General features: G+C 49.5%; 2 protein-coding genes across 2 annotated transcripts in view; one reads left to right on the top strand and one right to left on the bottom strand.

Moving 5' to 3' along the window:
• The window catches only part of LOC135972145 (microtubule-associated protein 2-like), a 957,474-nt gene that overhangs the window by 53,932 nt on the left and 883,241 nt on the right, over window positions 1-20,301 (top strand). The window lies entirely within an intron of this gene.
• Window positions 1-20,301, bottom strand: part of LOC103307109 (E3 ubiquitin-protein ligase TRIM39-like) — a 33,995-nt gene that overhangs the window by 9,970 nt on the left and 3,724 nt on the right. Inside the window, exons 2-7 of the mRNA XM_065562294.1 lie at window positions 17,635-17,667; window positions 17,507-17,539; window positions 13,865-13,945; window positions 10,197-10,217; window positions 493-513; window positions 362-388 (exon numbers count right to left, since the gene is read on the bottom strand). Of these exons, the coding sequence (XP_065418366.1) occupies window positions 362-388; window positions 493-513; window positions 10,197-10,217; window positions 13,865-13,945; window positions 17,507-17,539; window positions 17,635-17,667 (216 nt within the window). The remainder of the gene's footprint in view (window positions 1-361; window positions 389-492; window positions 514-10,196; window positions 10,218-13,864; window positions 13,946-17,506; window positions 17,540-17,634; window positions 17,668-20,301) is intronic.

Genomic DNA, 20,301 nt, shown 5'->3' on the forward strand with positions numbered 1-20,301 from the left:
AAACTGTGGCTAAAGCCCAGTCTGAGCATGGAAATCCTGCTGCTGGGAGGCGAGAGCTGAGCCATTCAGTGCCAGTGATGGACAGGTAAGAGCGTCCGTCCTGCAAAACCCAGGTACCACCCTGGAAAGGTGACACCGGGGGCAGTATTCCCTCACTAATCAGCCCTTTCCCAAAGGGAACATCTCCCTGCTCTGCAATAAGCCTGGGGTTTGCCTGCCCCTTTCCATCTGCCCCCAGTAGCATTGCTATTTCCAGCCTACTGAATGGCACAGGAAAATGCTCTGTGCAGGGAAAGGAGCAGAGATCTCTCAGGGGAGGTGGGTCTCACCAGGGATAAAATACCAGTGGTATGTACAGTACCTGCGTAGACCTGGGCGATTCTCCACCCTGCAACCAAACACAGACAGAGGGGTGAGAATGCCCCTGGACACAGACACGCTGAGCAGGAGACAATGTCACACAAGGGTCCTACTGGGGGGAATGGAACTTACTGAGCTCAGCCTGGAGTTTGTCTAAAAATAAAACACAGAGAAATGAGTCAGTGCCACAGTATTGTGCAGAAGGGAAGCAAGTAAAAAAGACCGTAAAGCAAGCTACGCCAGCAGCTAGACACCTGGGAGCTCTCTGCTCCTTTCCCTGCACAGAGCAATCAGCAAGAGGAGAAACACAGTAATCCCACCAGGCTAGATGCAAGAGGTTGTTAGAGCCAAACAGGGATCCCTCAGCAAATGGAAAATATTAACCCTGTGAAGCCAGGAGAATGGAACATACAGTACACCAGGTTAAGTGCATGATGGGAATTAGGAGGTGTGATGTTATTAGACATATTATCAAAATATGGCCATATATATATATATATATATATATATAATTTCTGCAATCAGTGCTATGTAAATGCAGTGAGTATTGTACAAAGGTGGGCAAGTGATGTGTGTATGGAAAGGTTATGATTTGCTGGTTATGATTATGCTATTTGTATGCACGAGAGGGTGGAGTCACAGTTTGAGCACCAATGGCCTCTCTAACTTTAGGGAGCTTGTGTTTGTATGCAAAGTTTCATTTTGTATCTGAAGTTATAAATAATAGCTATGTACTTGTATTTCAAATAGTGTTGGCTCTTGTGGTAATGCCCACAACGTATTTAGCCTGCTCATCCGGGAGGGACCATTCAAGTTGAGTGTCCCATCAAGGAACAGTTAGCTCACAATGGACCATGGAAGATGCCCATCTGCACTGAATGGACTTTCCTGTAAAAGTTCAAACTAGAGCAGTGCTCTTCACTACTTTTGAAGTGGGGCCACTTTGGCAAATAACCTTCAATGTGAGAGCCGATGTGGGGGTGAGGGCTGTGGGGTGGTGCCAGGGATGAAGGGTTCAGGATGCAGGAGGGGGCTCAGGGATGGGGCAGAGGGTTGGGATGAGAGGGGTGTGAGGGCTCTGGCTGGGGGTGCGGGCTCTGGGGTGGGGCCAGAGATGAGGAGTTTGAGGGGCAGGCAAGCTGCCCGGGGGCTGGGGCCAGACGAGTCCCCCCCAGCCCTCTCCCTGCTGACAGCAGCTAGCTCCAGGGAAGAGTCTTTGCCCCCCTGCCGGCAGGCATCATGGAGGGGGAAGGGCCCCTCTCTTAGAGGGAACTCAGGCCTTGTCTACACGATCAAGTTTTGTCACCAAAAACTGCCTTTTGGCGACAAAACAGCAAGAGCGTACAGACCGCAATGGGACTCTTGTTGCAAAAAACCACCCTGTTTGGGCGACAAAAAAAACTTCCATCCCTACGAGAGACTTTTGTCTTTTCCTCTCCCTTTATTGTCCACAAAGAGCCAGTGTAGACACTGCTGACTGTTTTGTCAACAGAACTGGCTTCTGCCAATATCCCACAATGCTGCCCTGATTGCTCTGCTCAGTGTTTTGATCTCTGCTGCCCTGCAGGCATGCGCACCTCCCCTTTCAAAGCTTGGGGAAGTATCTGAAGGCGGAGTGTGCTGCTCCCTTTGGGGAACAAACAAAGAGCAAATCATTGGACTGCTCCTGTTCTGCCCGGCACTAGGAACACAGCAGCTGGCAGACTGCCGCTGCAGTGGGAGCTGGGGGATAGACGGCGGTGCTGCTTTGCCATTCCTCAGCACAGAGAGCTCACAGAGCTACTTGTGATCCTGCTCCCGGCAGCTGAGGGGGCTGTGGGAGAACTTGGAGAGAATCCCAAGATGGGCAGCGCTCAGCTCTTCCTTCCCACAACACTGCACTGTGGGATACATACCCACGGTGCATTGCTCACACTGTTGATGATGGTGCACCCAATGTGGACATGATCTGTCGACAGAGGGAGCACGTGTGAACACCCTTTGGCAGTGGTGCTATAAGGAGGGCTTTGGGATGTATGGCCACTGGGAAGCATTCATGGACAGAGGACTGTTCTCTCGGGATGGACTTCACCTGAGTAGGGAGGGAAATAGACTTCTAGGATGGAGGCTGGCACCACTGATTAAGAGAGCTTTAAACTAGGAATCTGGGGGAGATGGTTGGGAGATGTCCAGGTAATCTCCACGCCAGATTTTAATATTGAGAGGAAAGAAAACGAAGTAAGAAAGGATACAGCCTTGGGTAGGAGACTGGACATAAGGAGGAAAGGTAGCGTAGATACTGGTCTAATAGCTGATATTGGCGGTAGAATGTCTGTGCCTAATAGGGTAAAGAATGGGAGAGAAGCCAAACAGCAAAAATTAAGATGTTTGTACAACAATGCGAGGAGCCTAGGTAACAAAATGGAGGAACTAGAGTTACTGGTGCAGGAAGTGAAACCAGATATTATAGGGATAACAGAAACATGGTGGAATAGTAGTCATGACTGGAGTACATGTATTGAAGGGTATGTGCTGTTTAGGAAAGACAGAAATAAAGGCAAAGGTGGTAGAGTAACATTGTATATCAATGATGAGGTAGACTGTAAAGAAATAAGAAGGGATGGAATGGATAAGACAGAGTCTGTCTGGGCAAAAATCACATTGGGGAAGAAAGCAACAAAGAGTCCTGTGGCACCTTAGAGACTAACAGATGTACTAGAGCATAAGCTTTCGTGGGTGAATATCCACTTCGTCAGACGCATGTTGGGGAAGAAAGTTACTAGAGCCTCCCCTGAGATAGTGCTTGGGGTGTGCTATAGACCGCCGGGATCTGATTTGGATATGGATAAAGACCTCTTTAATGTTTTTAATGAAGTAAACACTAATGGGAATTGTGTGATCATGGGAGACTTTAACTTCCCAGATATAGACTAGAGGACAAGTGCTAGTAATAATAACAGGGCTCAGATTTTCCTGGATGCGATAGCTGATGGAGTCCTTCACCAAATAGTTGCTGAACCAAAAAGAGGGGATGCCATTTTAGATTTGGTTTTGGTGAGTAGTGAGGACCTCGTAGAAGAAATGGTTGTAGGGGACAACCTTGGTTCGAGCGATCATGAGCTAATTCAGTTCTGTGAAAGCAGGGAAAGAAAGAGAGGGTTTAAGTGCAGCCATTTAAGTGTGAGAGACAGAGCAACTGTTCTGTCAAGTCTTAGCCTAATATTGCGAAACCTGTAGAAGCCGGGCTCACGTCAGAAGCGAGTAGAAAACAGCAGAATAGTCAGTGTGACCCAGCCTTGAGATAACGCTGTTTGAGAAGAGAAAGTGAGAAAATACTGGAATAGATAGCAACTAGCCTAAATAAAATGCAGATGTTTTTAATTAATGCACGTCACAAAGAGGTATAAATGCTTGTGTGATTTTGCTTGTACTTTGGAGAAACTGAGGCAGAGATGCTCTCTGTCAGCTGTGTTCTTCCCTTGCAATTGCATGTCCTGAATAAAGCTGTCTCTGATTTTGTTGCTTCCAACCTGAGAGTGGAGTTCGTTTCTTCCACAATATTTGGTGCCATGTGACTTGGATGGCTACGCCCGGCTGAGGCAGTGACTGCTGCTACGGACCGTCCCCCTTTGAACCCCAGGCGCCAACTCAGAGGTAAGAGACCTTTTGAAATCTCTATTGGGCTATCGGAGAAGGACTGACCATGGGGCCGTCTGTCCCTTTGGGCTCACACCATGCAAACTTCTGCTTATGCAACAAGATCAGATGCAGAACGGTGTCGGGGAATTGGTTGCCCCATGTAAGGTAAGTAATATGCGTACGCGGGGCTGGGGAATGTGTTGTTGCCCCAGGGTAAGCCAATGTGTGGCTTAGGTCAGACCTATTGAGTTGAGGGGTTGTGGTAATGCCCTCAGAAAAGAACACAGGTGTGTTCAGTCTGGACAGAGGGGTTGTGGTGACACCCTCAGGTTAAGGGGGGAAAAAAAAAAAGATGAGAGTGATCAGCAAGGAAAGCTACCTTATTGAGTTCAGAACATGTAGGGATAAAGTGAGAAAGGCCAAAAGCGATGTAGAGTTGGACCTTGCAAAGGGAATTAAAACCAATAGTAAAAGATTCTATAGCCATATAAATAAGAAGAAAACAAAGAAGGAAGAAGAAGTGGGACCTCTAAACACTGAGGATGGAGTGGAGGTTAAGGATAATCTAGGCATGGCCCAATATCTAAACAAATACTTTGCCTCAGTCTTTAATGAGGCTAATGAGGAGCTTAGGGATAATGGTAGGACGACAAATGGGAATGAGGATATGGAGGTAGATATTACCGATCCGAGGTAGAAGCCAAACTCGAACAGCTTAATGGGACTAAATCGGGGGGCCCAGATAATCTTCATCAAAGAATATTAAAGGAACTAGCACATGAAATTACAAGCCCATTAGCAAGAATTTTTAATGAATCTGTAAACTCAGGGGTTGTACTGTATGACTGGAGAAATGCTAACGTAGTTCCTATTTTTAAGAAAGGAAAAAAACGTGATCTGGGTAACTACAGGCCTGTTAGTTTGACATCTGTAGTATGCAAGGTCTTGGAAAAAAATTTGAAGGAGAAAGTAGTTAAGGACATTGAGGTCAATGGTAATTGGGACAAAATACAACATGGTTTTACAAAAGGTAGATTGTGCCAAACCAACCTGATCTCCTTTGAGAAGGTAACAGTGGATCTAATTTACCTCGATTTCAGTAAGACATTTGATATGGTTCCACATGGGGAATTATTAGCTAAATTGGAAAAGATGGGGATCAATATGAAAATTGAAAGGTGGATAAGGAATTGGTTAAAAGGGAGACTACAACTGGTCATACTGAAAGGTGAACTGTCAGGCTGGAGGGAGGTTACTAGTGGAGTTCCTCAGGGATTGTTTTTGGGACCAATCTTATTTAATTTTTTTTTTTTTTTTTTACTGACCTTGGCACAAAAAGTGGGAATGTGCTAATAAAGTTTGCGGATGACTCAAAGCTTGGAGGTATTGCCAATACAGAGAAGGACCGGATATCATACAGGAAGATCTGGATGACCTTGTAAACTGTAGTAATAGTAATAATATGAAATTTAATAGTGAATAGTGCAAGGTTATGCATTTAGGGATTAATAACAAGAATTTTTGTTATAAGTCGGGGACGCATCAGTTGGAAGTAACAGAGGAGGAGAAGGACCTCGGAGTATTGGTTGATCACAGGATGACTATGAGCCGCCAATGTGATATGGCCATGAAAAAAGCTAATGTGGTCTTGGGATGCATCAGGCGAGGTATTTCCAGTAGAGATAAGGAGATGTTAGTACCGTTATACAAGGCACTGGTGAGACCTCATCTGGAATACTGTGTGCACTTCTGGTCTCCTATGTTTAAGAAGGATGAATTCAAACTGGAACAGGTTCAGAGAAGGGCTACTAGGATGATCCGAGAAATGGAAAACCTGTCTTATGAAAGGAGACTAAAAAAACTTGGCTTGTTTAGCCTAACCAAAAGAAGGCGGAGGGGAGATATGATTGCTCTTCATAAATATATCAGAGGGATAAATACCAGGGAGGGAGAGGAATTATGTAAGCTCAGTACCAATGTGTACACAAGAACAAATGGATATAAACTGGCCTTCAGGAAGTTTAGACTTGAAATTAGACGAAAGTTTCTAACCATCAGAGGAGTGAAGTTCTGGAACAGCCTTCCAAGGGGAGCAGTGGGGGCAAAAGACATATCTGGCTTCAAGACTAAGCTTCATAAGTTTATGGAGGGGATGGTATGATGGGATAGCCTAATTTTGGCAATTAATTGATCTTTGACTATTAGTGGTAAATATGCCCAATGGCTTGTGATGGGATGTTAGATGGGGTGGGATCTGAGTTACTACAGAGAATTCTTTCCTGGGTGTCTGGCTGGTGAGTCTTGCCCACATGCTCAGGGTTTAGCTGATCACCATATTTGGGTCGGGAAGGAATTTTCCTCCAGGGCAGATTGGCAGAGGCCCTGGGGGGTTTTTGCCTTCCTCTGCAGCGTGGGGCATGGGTCACTTGCTGGAGGATTCTCTAAACCTTGAAGTCTTTAAACCACGATTCGAGGACTTCAATAACTCAGGCATAGGTCAGGGGTTTGATACAGGAGTGGGTGGGTGAGATTCTGTGGCCTGCATTGTGCAGGAAGTCAGACTAGATGATCATAATGGTCCCTTCTGACCTTAAAGTCTATGACTCTATGATTCTATACTCAGGAGAATGACCCAGCCTCTCCGTACACTGCTCCATGAAGATCTCTGCTCAATGTGCAGCAATGGTTTAAAGAATGAAGAGTTAGGATGCAGAAAGAACAGGATAGAAAAATATACTTATCTAGTCCCTCACCTGGGCACTGTGCATAGTGCTGGTCATCCCATCTCAGAAAGGAGATTACAGAAATGGAGCAATAATAATGATTAGAGCACTGAAGGCTCGTCCGTATAAGCGATTGGAAAAGGTTGGACATTTTAGTTTAGTTAGGAGACGTAACAGAGAAATACAAAGCAGTGAGCGTGAGAGAGAAATTGGGTTCTCAGACCTACCTTCTCTCCTAATACAAGAGCAAGAAGATACTCAAGTAAACTGAAAAGCAGCAAATTTCAGACTGTAAGAGGAAACGACCTCTCGAGGTCCCTTCTAGTCCTATGATTGTATGAGTCTATGAAATACCGTTTTATGGAATGCATAATTAGCCTATGGATCAATTTGCCACAAGATATCATTGAGGCCAAGAGTTCAGCAGGAGTAAAAGAAAAGGACAGTTACAAGTGTCTAGGCTAATACCCACCCTGTCACTTTGAGTGCAGAAGGTGGGGTCCTGCATGAAAGACCCCCGAAGCTCATTTTCTACCAGCTTAGGTTAAAACTCTTCCAAGGCACAGTGCTCTGCCTTGGACAGATATTGCTGTCACCACCAAGTAATTTCCACAAATATTCAGGGAAGGGTCACTTGGAATCCCTATCCCCCCAAAATAGCCCCCCAAGCCTCTTCATCCCCTTTCCTGGGGAGGCTTGAGAATAAAATACAACCAGTTGCCTTAGCAATGTGAGCACAGACCAACCCTTTGTCTAAGGACTTTGGAATCAAAGGATTCTTTAACAAAAAAGGAAAATTTTATTAAAAAAAGAAAGAAACATTGGAAACCTCAGGCTTTAGGGATTCAACACTAAAAATAACTTTCTTGGGGTTTAGCTTAAAGGATACAAGCAAAACAAAAACACCTGGGGTTAGCACAGAGGAATCCACAGACCAAAACAACCAAAAAGATTTCTAATCACATCTGTCTTAACTTTCCCTGTGCTACTTACATATCTGGGGTTCCAAATGAGGAGTTTCTAGATATGCTGCTGATGATTTTCCATACCTGGCTTAGTGCTCACAGCTTGTTGCTGCCTTCCCCTCTCTCCAGCCGAGAGATGAAAGACACCCCCGCCCCAAGCAGTTTTTCCCAATTTGAAAGGGTGCAGCCTCCCTATTGGTTCCCCTGGTCAGGTGCCAACTCAGGTTAAGCTTCTCTTAACCCTTTACAGGTAAGGCAGTTAGGGCACAGCTGTGAAGGAGGATTCTATAGCTACTGACTGGCTGGGTGTCCATAAAAGGGAGCTACCCCCCCCCCCATTTATCACAACATGGCTAAAGAGAATATGCAGATTTACAAAACAGACAAGTAAAGAAAAAACCCCAAATAGACAAAGGATTCCAAAAGGCCCAGGCATTGAGATGGAAATGCAAAACTCCAGAGTTATCACAATTCTCAAACAACGCAAGCATTCTGTTCTTAAAAGCTTCTGTTTTAGAGCCTGATTCAGCGGAACACTTAAGCACACACTGAACAGGGCTAGACTGACTCAAGGGCTTAGAGTCCAGCATGTGCTTAACTACGCTGCTGAATTGGCCGAGGGAAGCGAGGCCCCATACTCAACTCGATTGGGTTTCTGTCTGTCTGTCTGCAACGTGATAACTTTTGACAATCACATCCCATCAGCTCAGGTTCAGGGCATGTTCTAGGCATCCGTGGGCAGAAACCTCCTAATTTTGGTGAAACATGGAGAACTGTAGAAGCCTGATTTCCACTAAAACCTCAGGATACAGGGTGAGGCAGGGACCTCAGGGCTCGGATTAGGGTCAGGGTCATGGGCAGTGGGTGAACCTAGAGCTGGGGGATGCAATCCCATAGCCCCGCTCCTTCTGCCTGAGGCCCCATGGGAGCCAAGCCCCCCCGACCATAGGGGCAGGCTCTGAGTCCTTGAGCGCCTCCAATCTCCCCTCAACCTGCTGACAGGATGGTGCGTGGCCCCAGCCTCTCCAGCCCCAGAGCACCGGGCAGCCCCAGGAGACGAAGAGTTCGGGAGCCGCGGCAGAAGCAGGGGGGTGCCTGGGGGAGGAGCGTGGGCAAGGCTACGCTTGGCAGTTTAGGAAGGCATTGCCTTCCCCTGCCTCTGATACCTGCTGCCATGGTCAGGGTGCCCCTCATCCCCCTCCAGCCATCACCCTAGCCAAGGCACTTGTCCCCAGTCCAGCCAGACCCCTCCCCTCCTGATTTTGGTGAAAATCAGAAACATGGAAAAGCCGGATTTTAGTGGCATTTGGTTTTCCAATTTCCCCCCGTAACAATAGGGATCTGCCCAGAGTGGCGGTGGGGTGGGGTGAAAGACCTCACTGTAGTGGGGCTGTGGGCCTACCTAGGTGTGCAGCTCAGCCTACATGAGTAACCAAGTGTGTGCTCCCTGTCTGTGTTATGGCAGTGCCTAGAGCCCAGCCCAGGCCAACGCTGGGCACTGCACAGACACTGAGGAGCCACCAGTCCCTGCTCCAAAGAGCTCACAGTCTAACCAGACAAGACAGACGCAGGGCAGGGAAGGGGCCAAACACACAAGCAGAGTGAACAGAGCGGTGGTGCAAAGGGTACGTCAGTGCCACCATTGACAACCATGCTGTGCTGTGCAGGGAGGAGGGGGTGAGCTACAGTAGAACCTCAAGGTTACGAACACCAGCATTATGAATGGACCGCTCAACCACAGCTCCTTTGGAACCAGAAGTACGCTGTCAGCCAGGAGCAGGGGGAAAAAAAGGCAAATACAGTACAGCGCTGGGTTAAACAAACTATTTAAAAAATGAAGGGAAAGCTTAAAAAACATTGACAAGTTCAGAAAACTGTTTCTGTGCTTGTTTCATTTAAATTAAAATGGTTAAAAGCAGCATTTTACATAAGAATTACTTTCTTCCCAAGCTCCTCCCCACCTTATCCTGCCTCCCCACAACAGCCCCTGCCCCCAACTCATCCCCTACCCTCTTGAACTACCTCCCCCTTCTCCCCAAAGCAGCCCCATACTCCTCCAAACCAGGCTTACCCCCCCAGCCACCTCCCCGTCTCCTCACAAAGCCTGGCTCTTGGTCCCCAGCCCCCTTCTCCCTTCCACCACTGCCCCTCTCTCCACCTTACCACGCCCCGTGGCCGGCAGCGGATAAGACCCCGAGCTCGTTGGGATCCATGCTCGGTCCTGGGGATTCCCCCAGCCCCTCCTCACTTGTCAGTTGCAGCTTGATGGACTCGGTCCTACAGGCCCCCCTGGTTGGACATGTCCCCAGACACTGCTGGGGCTCGGCACTGCCTTCCCCCTCTCCCTGCCTGGGGCCCTGGCAGTGAACACAACAAGGCCCAGGACAACACGTACCACGGTGGCCAGCCGCCTCCCTTCCTTTCTGTTCAGAGTGAGAGCTTTCAACACCTGCCCCAGAGGTCTATGAAACTTGCTGTAAAGTCTCAGATTCCCCCTCCCCTCCCATTGCAATGAACAAAGGGAGCTTACCTTTCTCTGCACGATGTGCCGCTGGAAGTGAACAACAGGAGAGGGGTGTTACAAGGCAGAAGATTTAACTCAACTATTGCAATCTCATAGGAGTAGCTTTTCTACTGGTAGAAAGTAGCACACACACAGGGGCGCTCTGCTGAGCTATTCCCACTGCCGGCGTTATACTGTGGACACAATGCCTAGCGCAGTTAAAACACTGAGTGACTGGCTGCTTTCTCTTTTGGCTGAGTGAAGCAAGGCCCCACACTGACCCTCAATGGTGTTTGTCTGTCTGTAACGGGATAACTTTTGAAAACTACGTCCCATCTGCTCCAGCGTTTCAGGGCATGTTCTAGGCATCAGTGGGCAGAAACCCCACAATTTTGCTGAAAACTGTAGAACTGTATAAGTCTGATTTCGACTGAAATTTCCATTTGATCCCTCGGGATCAGGGTGAGGCAGTGACCTCAGGGTTAGGATTTAAGGTGAGGGTGAGGTTAGAGTCAGGGTTAGCAGGCCCTCACCCCACTCCAGTCACCCCCCAGCTGGGCTCCTCACCCTTGTGCTTCAGCCAGGCCCCCACCGCCCTACTCTGGTCAGAACCCTATTGATTTGGGTAACAATCAGAAAAGCCTGATTTTAGTGGAAATTATTTTTTCAATTTTTCTGCTTTTCACGAAAACAAGTAGGGTTATGGCCGGGGGAAGGGGGAGCAGCCCTGTTGAAAGTGGGGGGAGGGGTTGAGGATCCCTGCTGGATGCACCATTGGCCCTGTGTAAGCAATGATTTGTGCAACCCTCTAGTTACAGAATTGCCACATAATTGTGTTCCATGATCTAAACTCTCAGGGTGAGATTCTGTGCTCGGAACCTGCAGCCCAGGGGCACGTTGGGCTCAGGCAGCTTTAAGACCCCCTGGATCCCCCTGACCCTGGGTGCGGTGGATGCCAAAGCAGCCCCTGCTGTAACTCAGGGCTTGTCTGCAGGGAAAAGTTACACCAGTGTAAGGCAAGGTGGGAATTTAAGCTGCTCATGTTACACCAGTCAGCGCTCTTGTTCCATAATGGGAGTGAGGGTTTCTGCCTTTAGTTATGGCAGCCTTTGCCTGGGTGCCTAAAGGCAGCAGCACGGCCCAGAATCTCTGCAGCACTGTGTGCTGTGGCACCACCCCAGTCCCCAAGAAACCCCTCCTGTTCCCACTAGGGCTTGTGAGTGAGTCCTCAGAGGACAGCCTATAGGTGTCCTATGCAGTGCCTGCACTGCAGGAATCCTCCCATGGGCGGCGGGAGACGCTTCCTCTCGGGGAGGCTAGCTCCCCATCCCATCTCTTCCCCCCACCCCCACTGCACCCCAGCACTCTCCATGTGCGTCCCTCTTCTCTCAGCCCCCCGCCACCACTTGCTGGTCCTTTCACTCTCCCAATGGCCTCCTTGCCCCCACCCACTCTGAGCTTCCTGTCCCTCCTCTCCTGGAGAGGAGGAACCAGCAAGCAGCAGTGGGGGCCGAGCGGGGAACCAGCGAGTGGCAGCAAGTACCTCCAGAGAGGGGGGTGGAGAGAGAGGAGTAGCCAGGCAGCAGCGGGCGGGGTGGAGAACGCTGCTGATGAGTTTTTATATGCCGCATGCAGGTTCCAGGGCGGCTGAGGAGGCGGTATCTGCGACTCAGCTTCCCCAGTTCATCTGGAGCCCAGGCAGATGACTGGTGAACCCGGGAAGCTGAGAACCAGATACCGCCTCCTCAGCTGCACCGGACCCTGCATGGCGCATAATAAATAAGCAAAAACTTCCTCGGGCAGAAGTCCACTCCCAGCAGGGAGAGGAAGAGGGAGGGCAATCACTGCCCAGGTGTCTGGTGTGGATCGGCTCCGGCTTAGCCTCTCCTGACGTATACTTGCTGCCCATGAATTTTCCCCTATATGGCTGGAGCCCTGGTCCTTTTACTGAACATAAAGGGGTTGAAGTGGGGTGGATGTGAAAATCTCACTGACGTTGCACTCCATGCGCTTTATGAAAATATGCTTATGAACATGAATTAAACATAACTGAAATATGCTTTGTGCTAAATGCCCCATGTAACATATCATTAGAAAGGTTATAATCTACTAAGTATGTTCATCCTATTTGTTTGCATGTATTATTTCTATGTCTGGAGTTAGGAAAATAAAATATAAACTTGTACTCTGATGTAGTCAGATTAAGTGGAGGCCATTAAGAGTGCTTCAGAAACAATGAGTTGTGAATGGCTTTGTTTACTTGCAAACCTTCCTGTGTATGCGTGGGCCAGCCCAGGAAGAATGGAGACTGGGGTCTTACAGAGACCATGTCACCTGATACTGGAATCCATCTTAAATCTTCTACCTTTCCATTCAGAAGCAGGGGTGGGGGCCAAGCACAGACAAAAGAGGTGGCCAGTCCTGAGAAAACCCCTGATTACCACCTAAGATGTCTGCTGGAACTAAAGAAGACTGAACCAGGGGAAAGGATTGAGCCCAGACTAGGAATGAGTCTAGTCTGTGAAAGAAGCTTACTGGAATATCTTTGAGGGTGAGATATTACCTGTAATCAGTTTCTTAATGTATTAGGCTTAGACTTGTGTATTTTGTTTTATTTTGCTTGATGACTTACTTTGTTCGGTCTGTTATTACTTAAAACCACTTAAATCCTACTTCTTATACTTAATAAAACCACTTTTATTAATAAACACAGTGTAAGTAATTGTTACCTGGGCAGGGGGGTGCAAATAGCTGTGCATCTCTCTCTTTCCATGATATAGAGGGCCAATATTTATGAGTTTACCCTGTATAAGCTTTATACAGAGTAAAATGGATTTATTTGGGGTTCAGGCTCCTAGAAAGGCTGAACACTGGGTGCTGGAAAAGTCCCTGTTAACTGAGAAGCCACAAGGCTGAGTGAATCTCAGTGTCTAAGGAACTCCGGAGGGGTGTGGTCCTAACTGGCTCTGTGCTGGAGCTGAACTGGAGAGTCTGGCTCAGCAAGACACAGGGGAAGGGTGCCCGTTCTGGCCTGAGTCTGCAGGCAGCGCTGTTGGCTGCTCACACTCAGCACAGTGGGGCTGGGATGCTGACACTAAAGCCTGGTTGACCATTAAATGGTCGCCATTTGCAGTTACCTCTCCGCTGATCATTTCAGCAGAAACATCCAGGTCATGCGCTTCTCCCTCACAGCTGGATGCAAGGGCAGATCCTGGGAGGGGGGCAGTGGGGAAAGGGCAGGTATTGGGAGGGGGCAGTGGGGAAAGGAGAGCAGCAGAATACGGACCCTGGGCTTCAGAAAAGAAAACTTTGACTCCCTCAGGGAACTGATGGGCAGGATCCCCTGGGAGAATAACATGAGGGAGAAAGGAGCCCAGGGGAGCTGGCTGTATTTTAAAGAATCTTTATTGAGGTTGCAGGAAAAAAACATCCCGATGTGTAGAAAGAATAGTAAATATGGAAGGCGACCAGCTTGGCTTAACAGTGATATACTTGCTGATCTTAAACGCAAATGAGAAGCTTACAAGAAGTGGAAGATTGGACAGATGACCAGGGAGGAGTATAAAAATATTGCTCAGGCATGCAGGAGCGAAACCAGGAAGGCCAAATCACACTTAGAGTTGCAGCTAGCAAGAGATGTTAAGAGTAACAAGAAGGGTTTCTTGAGGTATGTTAGTGTAAGGGGTTGGACTCACCCCTGCGGCGCCTCCTGCTGGTTGTCTGGGGAATCAGCTCAATCCAGCCTCCGGAGCGCCCTCTGCAGGCCGGTGATCCGCCTTGTCACAACTTCTGGCCCCCGCGTCCCTCCCAGGACCCCGGTGCCCTTATCTGGGGGGCTGCCCTCTGGCAGAACCCCTTGCTCTGGGTTTCCCCTCCCTGGGGAACCCCCACCCACTAGCCCCACCTCGCCTCAGGATAAGGCCACTGCCAGTCTCCAACTAGCCCCCACTCCCTGGGGCATACTGCAGTATAGGCCACTCATCACTGGCAAGGGGGGTTTGGACCTGCTGCCCTCTGCAACCCCTAGTACCCCTTGGCCTTCTCCTAGGCCGCAGCCTGGGGCTTTCCAGGCTGGAACTCCTCAGCCTTTCCCCAGCCCTGCTCCACTACAGGTAGCCTGTGTCTAGCTCCCTGCAGCCAGGTCCTTCTCTCTCTGAGTGCAGAGAGAGACTCTGTGTCTGAGCTCCTGGCTCCCAGCCTTTATAGGGCCAGCTGAGCCTGTTTCGGGCGTGGCCCCAGCTGCAGCCACTTCCCCCCAATCAGCTCAGCCTTCCCTGCCCCAGCCTTCTCCCAGGGCTGTTCCAAGCCCCTCAGGGCAGGAGCGGGTGTCCACCCACTACAGTTAGCAACAAGAAGAAAGTCAAGGAAAGTGTGGGCCTCTTACTGAATGAGGGAGACAACCTAGTGACAGAGGATGTGGAAAAAGCTAATGTACTCAATTATTTTTTTGCCTGTCTTCACAAACAAGGTCAGCTCCCAGACTGCTGCACTGGGCAGCACAGCATGGGGAGGAGGTGACCAGCCCTCTGTGGAGAAAGAAGTGGTTCAGGACTATTTAGAAAAACTGGACGTGCACAAGTCCATGGGGCCGGATGCACTGCATCCAAGGGTGCTAAAGGAGTTGGCGGATGTGATTGCAGAGCCATTGGCCATTATCTTTGAAAACTCATGGTGATCGGGGGAGGTGCTGGATGACTGGAAAAAGGCTAATGTAGTGCCCATCTTTAAAAAAAGGAAGGAGGAGGATCTGGGGAACTATAGGCCAGTCAGCTTCACCTCAGTCCCTGGAAAAATCATGGAGCAGGTCCTCAGGGAATCCATTCTGAAGCACTTAGAGGAGAGGAAAGTGATCAGGAACAGTCAGCATGGATTCACCAAGGGCAAGTCATGCCTGACTAACCTAATTGCCTTCTATGAGGAGATAACTGGCTCTGTGGATGAGGGGAAAGCAGTGGATGTGTTATTCCTTGACTTTAGCAAAGCTTTTGATATGGTCTCCCACAGTATTCTTGCCAGCAAGTTAAAGAAGTATGGGCTGGATGAATGGACTATAAGGTGGATAGAAAGCTGGCTAGATCGTCGGGCTCAACAGGTAGTGACCAACGGCTCCATGTCTAGTTGGCAGCCGGTATCAAGCGGAGTGCCCCAAGGGTCGGTCCTGGGGCCGGTTTTGTTCAATATCTTCATTAATGATCTGGAAGCTGGCATGGACTGCACTCTCAGCAAGTTTGCAGATGACACTAAACTGGGAGGAGTGGTAGATACGCTGGAGGGTAGGGATAGGATACAGAGGGACCTAGACAAATTAGAGGATTGGGCCAAAAGAAATCTGATGAGGTTCAACAAGGACAAGTGCAGAGTCCTGCACTTAGGAAGGAAGAATCCTATTCACGGTTACAGACTAGGCAGGGCCGGCTTTAGCAAGTGCGGGGCCCGATTCCTGGGGCTTGTACTCACTGGGCGGCACTCCCAGTCTTCGGCGGCACTTCGGATTGCCGGCCAGGGGAGCGGGGTCGTGGGGCTTTCCGCGCTCCGGCCGGGGTCGCGGGACCATGGGGCTGCTGCGTTCCGGACGGGCTTACGGGGCCACGGCGCTCTGGCCATGGTTGCGGGGCCGCGGGGCTGTCGCGCCCCGGCCGGCGCTCTGGCCAGGGGAGCGGGGCCGCCAAAGACCCCGGAGCGGATCACCGCCCGCCGGGGTGAGTAAAAAAAATTAAAAAGGTGCCTAAGGCACGGGGCCCTCTTAGGCGTGGGGCCCAATTCCGGGGAATCAGGCGAATCGGCCTAAAGCCGGCCCTGAGACTAGGGACTGAATGGCTAGGAAGCAGTTCTGCAGAAAAAGACCTAGGGGTTACAGTGGATGAGAAACTGGATATGAGTCAACAGTGTGCTCTTGTTGCCAAGAAGGCTAACGGCATTTTGGGCTGTATAAGTAGGGGCATTGCCAGCAGATCAAGGGACGTGATCATTCCCTTCTATTCGACATTGGTGAGGCCTCATCTGGAGTACTGTGTCCAGTTTTGGGCCCCGCACTACAAGAAGGATTGGAAAGAGTCCAGCGGAGGGCAACAAAAATGATTAGGGGGCTGGAGCACATGACTTATGAGGAGAGGCTGAGGGAACTGGGATTGTTTAGTCTGCAGAAGAGAAGAGTGACGGGGGATTTGATAGCTGCTTTCAACTACCTGAAAGGGGGTTCCAAAGAGGATGGATCTAGACTGTTCTCAGTGGTAACAGATGACAAAACAAGGAGTTACAGGAAAAATGTTTTCACTAGGAGGGTGGTGAAGCACTGGAATGGGTTCCCTAGGGAGGTGGTGGACTCTCCTTCCTTAGAGGTTTTTAAGGCCCGGCTTGACAAAGCCCTGGCTGGGATGATTTAGTTGGTGTTGGTCCTGCTTTGAGCAGGGGGTGGGACTAGATGACCTCCTGAGGTCCCTTCCAACCCTGATATTCTATGATTCTATGAACAGTGAATTCAGGCCCCTCCCTCCTCCATCCAAGTACAGAGTGACCTCTGGTCATGCTAAAACAGGGCGGGGAGAGAGGAGATACAATCCCCCTTCTTCCCCCAGGTACCAAGTGCCTCCTGGATATCAGAACAAATACACCCACACCCCCACATGCCCCTTCTTTCTTTACATGGCTGTGGAAAGGCCAGGACACAGGTGGATCCCATGTGAAGGATCCTGTTAAACACTGCACAAGTCTCACAGCCCCAGGAATGACCCCGGCCCGGCCGGGCCAGGGCTACTCAGGTCTGGGCTCAGGGTTCTAGGTCTGTAATTTCCATGGGGTTTCTTAGGACAAATGGCCCCTCCCCCTTCAGAGCCCGTCTGGGTCAGCGCGAGCAGCCCTGAGCTCACTGCTGGGGCACTGGTGCTGTTACAGAGACGTTCCCCCTCACCCGTTCAAACACTAGCACCTTCTTTGTCATTGTTCCACCCCACGGGTGTTTTGCACTTTCTCCAGCACACACATGTAGCCCCCTCCCGCCCTATCAGAATGTCTCTGTACAAATCCCTCCTCACCAAAATGCCAGCTGAAATGGGGGACTCTGCTGCATTTCCCACCCATCACAGCTCCCCACTGCTCTGCAGTGTCCCTGCTGCAGGTGTTTTAGCCATCACTTCCTATGGGCCTCCAGGCACAGCCATGTCCCCAAGGGGAGCAAGGGAATCCCCTACTGTGACAATCTTTGCACTGAGTCCCAGCCTCCCTTTGGCTTCATTCCAAATGTCCCCCCGCCTGGCAATCTCTAGTTGACTGATCCACCACATTTTAGGGAAACACTCTCATATAAACATTATCCCACCCCATTGGCCCCACACACTGACCTTGCTCACTTTCCAGTGCAGATCGCAGCGTCTCTGGGGGGAGAAAAGGGGGAAAGATGAGATTTCACACTGTTGTGTTTATGGGAACAACCCGAATGTCAGTTAATGTAACTGGCCCAGTCACTGACCTTTCTCGCTCTCTAGTTCAGATCGCAGCGTCTCTGGGGGGAGAAAAGGGGGAGAACACATGTTAATGGTAAAATTCCTATTGTTTAAGGTCCCTGCATTCCCATCCCAGGCCAACTTCTAATCTTGTGGGACAGTGACACATGGGAACAGCTCCCCCTGGGGCCTGGGTAGATGGGGGTGCCCCAGCTAAGAATGGGGTGGAGCTGGGTGCTCAGGTCAGCAGGAGCCAGGGAGGGGGGTGTGGATGGGCCCCTCCAGGCATCACCTCTAAGATCAGCTCTGTCCCGCTGGGAGCTCGTCCCTTTGGTGTGTCAGCCCTGGGGTACCAGCACTGCTGGAAATGGAGATAGCATCATGTCTGCCAGTCACTGCTGAGCACAGCCTGAGCGAGACCATCTTGTGCCGGGTGTGAGCAGCGTCTCAGACCAGCCGTGCAAGTCCTGAGTGCGTTTGTGTTATTACAGCAGCCTAGCCACACAGCTCACCAGTGCACTCTCCGCAAGGCCCAGGGAACAAGACAGTGACAGTTCATTGTTCTGCCTTTTTAATGCTTGGAAATGAGCCCAACCTAGCTCTCTCTGGGCACACAGACAAATTGTACATAGGACTCAAAATGAGTGAATCCCTGTCCAGGGCCGGCTCCAGGCACCAGCTTACCAAGCAGGTGCTTGGGGCGACCACTTCGGAGAGGGGCGGCACGTCCAGCTGTTCGGCGGCAATTCGGCGGATGGTCCCTCACTCCTGCTCGGAGCGAAGGACCTCCCGCCGAATTGAGGCCGTAGATTGCAATTGCGATCGCAGCTTTTTTTTTGTTTTGTTTTTGTTTGGGGTGGTCAAAACCCTGGAGCCGGCCCTGTCCCTGTCACCTAAACATGGGCTCAGTCCACATCTGTAAAACCACTGACTAAACCATAAACCAGTTCACACCTGGTGCTGCTGACCAAGTGTGCAGGTGACAGTTCTAAATGTACAGCATCCAGTTCCAACTTTCACAAGACAAAAGCACAGCTCCTTTCTGCTTCTCTGAATTACCTGCTTCCATCCCCACTGGGAAATCATTCTAACAGACATTTCCCCTTCCCAGTTCTTCCGACACCTGCAAATTTCTACATAAAGTTCACAGCCCTTCAGGTGAGAAAACCCTCCGGGTAGGACTTTCACAGCTGCCTTGGAAGTTTGCACATTTGGTGCCCATTAATTTAAAGAAAAATTGAGTATTTTTCAGACCCCTTAGGAAGCTTTGAAAACCCCAGCTCCGTGTGAACGCACAGATCACTGAAAGCCAATTTCTGCCCCTTGTGACCAGAGGAAAAACGACAGTTGAGCACTCATACTACACTAGAGAGCTCATTGCGCTGTTCCTGTAGCAGGATCTCAGGCTGAGCAAATCTTAGTGCAGCTACGGTAACTGCTAACCTTTCCATTTGCACAGCCCCCCTCTCTCCTCCTACTTTGCATTCTGGATTTCCTGCAAGCAGCCAAATTATGTCTGGGTGCTCCAAGCCCCACTCACTGAGCCTAGCGTGACCAGATATCCCGATTTTATAGGGACAGTCCCGATTTTGGGGGCTTTTTCTTATATAGGCTCCTATTACCCCCCACCCCTTGTCCTGATTTTTTACACTTACTGTCTAGTCACCCTAACTGAGCCTCACATGGTGTTTCCATCTGAGCCAGGCTGATCCCCATGGAACAGTTCAGAACCACATTCAATTGAGATCCTTGAGTGAGATCTGAAGGGGTGAAATCACTTGATACTTCTCGGTTCAATTGTGAAGTCATAAGTTATCCAGCTCCCTCTTCACCCTCAGCCCGGCTCCCACTGCCTGAAACTCCTCCGAACACTGAATCAAAGCCCCTTAATCCTGTCTCTTTACTTTTGGTTTGGTTTTTAAATCTCTCTCTCTCACACACACACCAAATTCCTGCCTCTTGTTACTTCACCTTTCACTCTGTGTTGTCTCCAGAAGCAGTAACCGGCCAGGACAATGAGAACAGCCAGGAGAGGCACGATCAGATCCAGAGCCACCCTCCAGCGACTGACCCTTGGGAAAAACAGCTCTGCAAGAGAAAGTGCCATTGAGTTGGGAACAAATATATACATAAGAACACAAGAACGGCCATAGTGGGTCAAACAAATGTTCCATGTAGCCCAGTATCCTGTCTTCTGACAGTGGCCGGTGCCAGGTGCTCCAGAGGGAATGAACAGAACAGGGCAATCATTGAGTGATCCATCCCCTGTCGCCCATTCCCAGCTTCGGGCAGCTAGAGTTTTAGGGACACCCAAAGCCTGGGGCTGCATCTACAATACAATACAGAAAGAAGTCACAATAACTATTCAGAATTTCCTAAACACATGAAAATGAAGTTACAAACACTTGGTAACTAATACCCTGCATTCCAGTTATAATCCTGGATTTTAATTTAAATTACATTACAGAACAGCAAAAAACAAACAAAAAAAGTAGAATGTCATTTTAAATTGCTCAGACTTTCACACATGAAAGTCATACAGTTTTGCTAATTATTGTCCTGGACCTGGCATGGTACTTTGGGAAGTGCTTGGTTCTGATTGTCCTGACATTTTATTGACTGCTTGGTGAATGTTTTATCTGCCCTCAAAGTCTTTTTTTTTTCAAATGGGTAAGTACAATAAACCCTGAGCT

Source organism: Chrysemys picta, chromosome 11 (assembly GCF_011386835.1).
Source record: "Chrysemys picta bellii isolate R12L10 chromosome 11, ASM1138683v2, whole genome shotgun sequence".
In the NCBI taxonomy this organism is placed as follows: domain Eukaryota; kingdom Metazoa; phylum Chordata; order Testudines; family Emydidae; genus Chrysemys; species Chrysemys picta.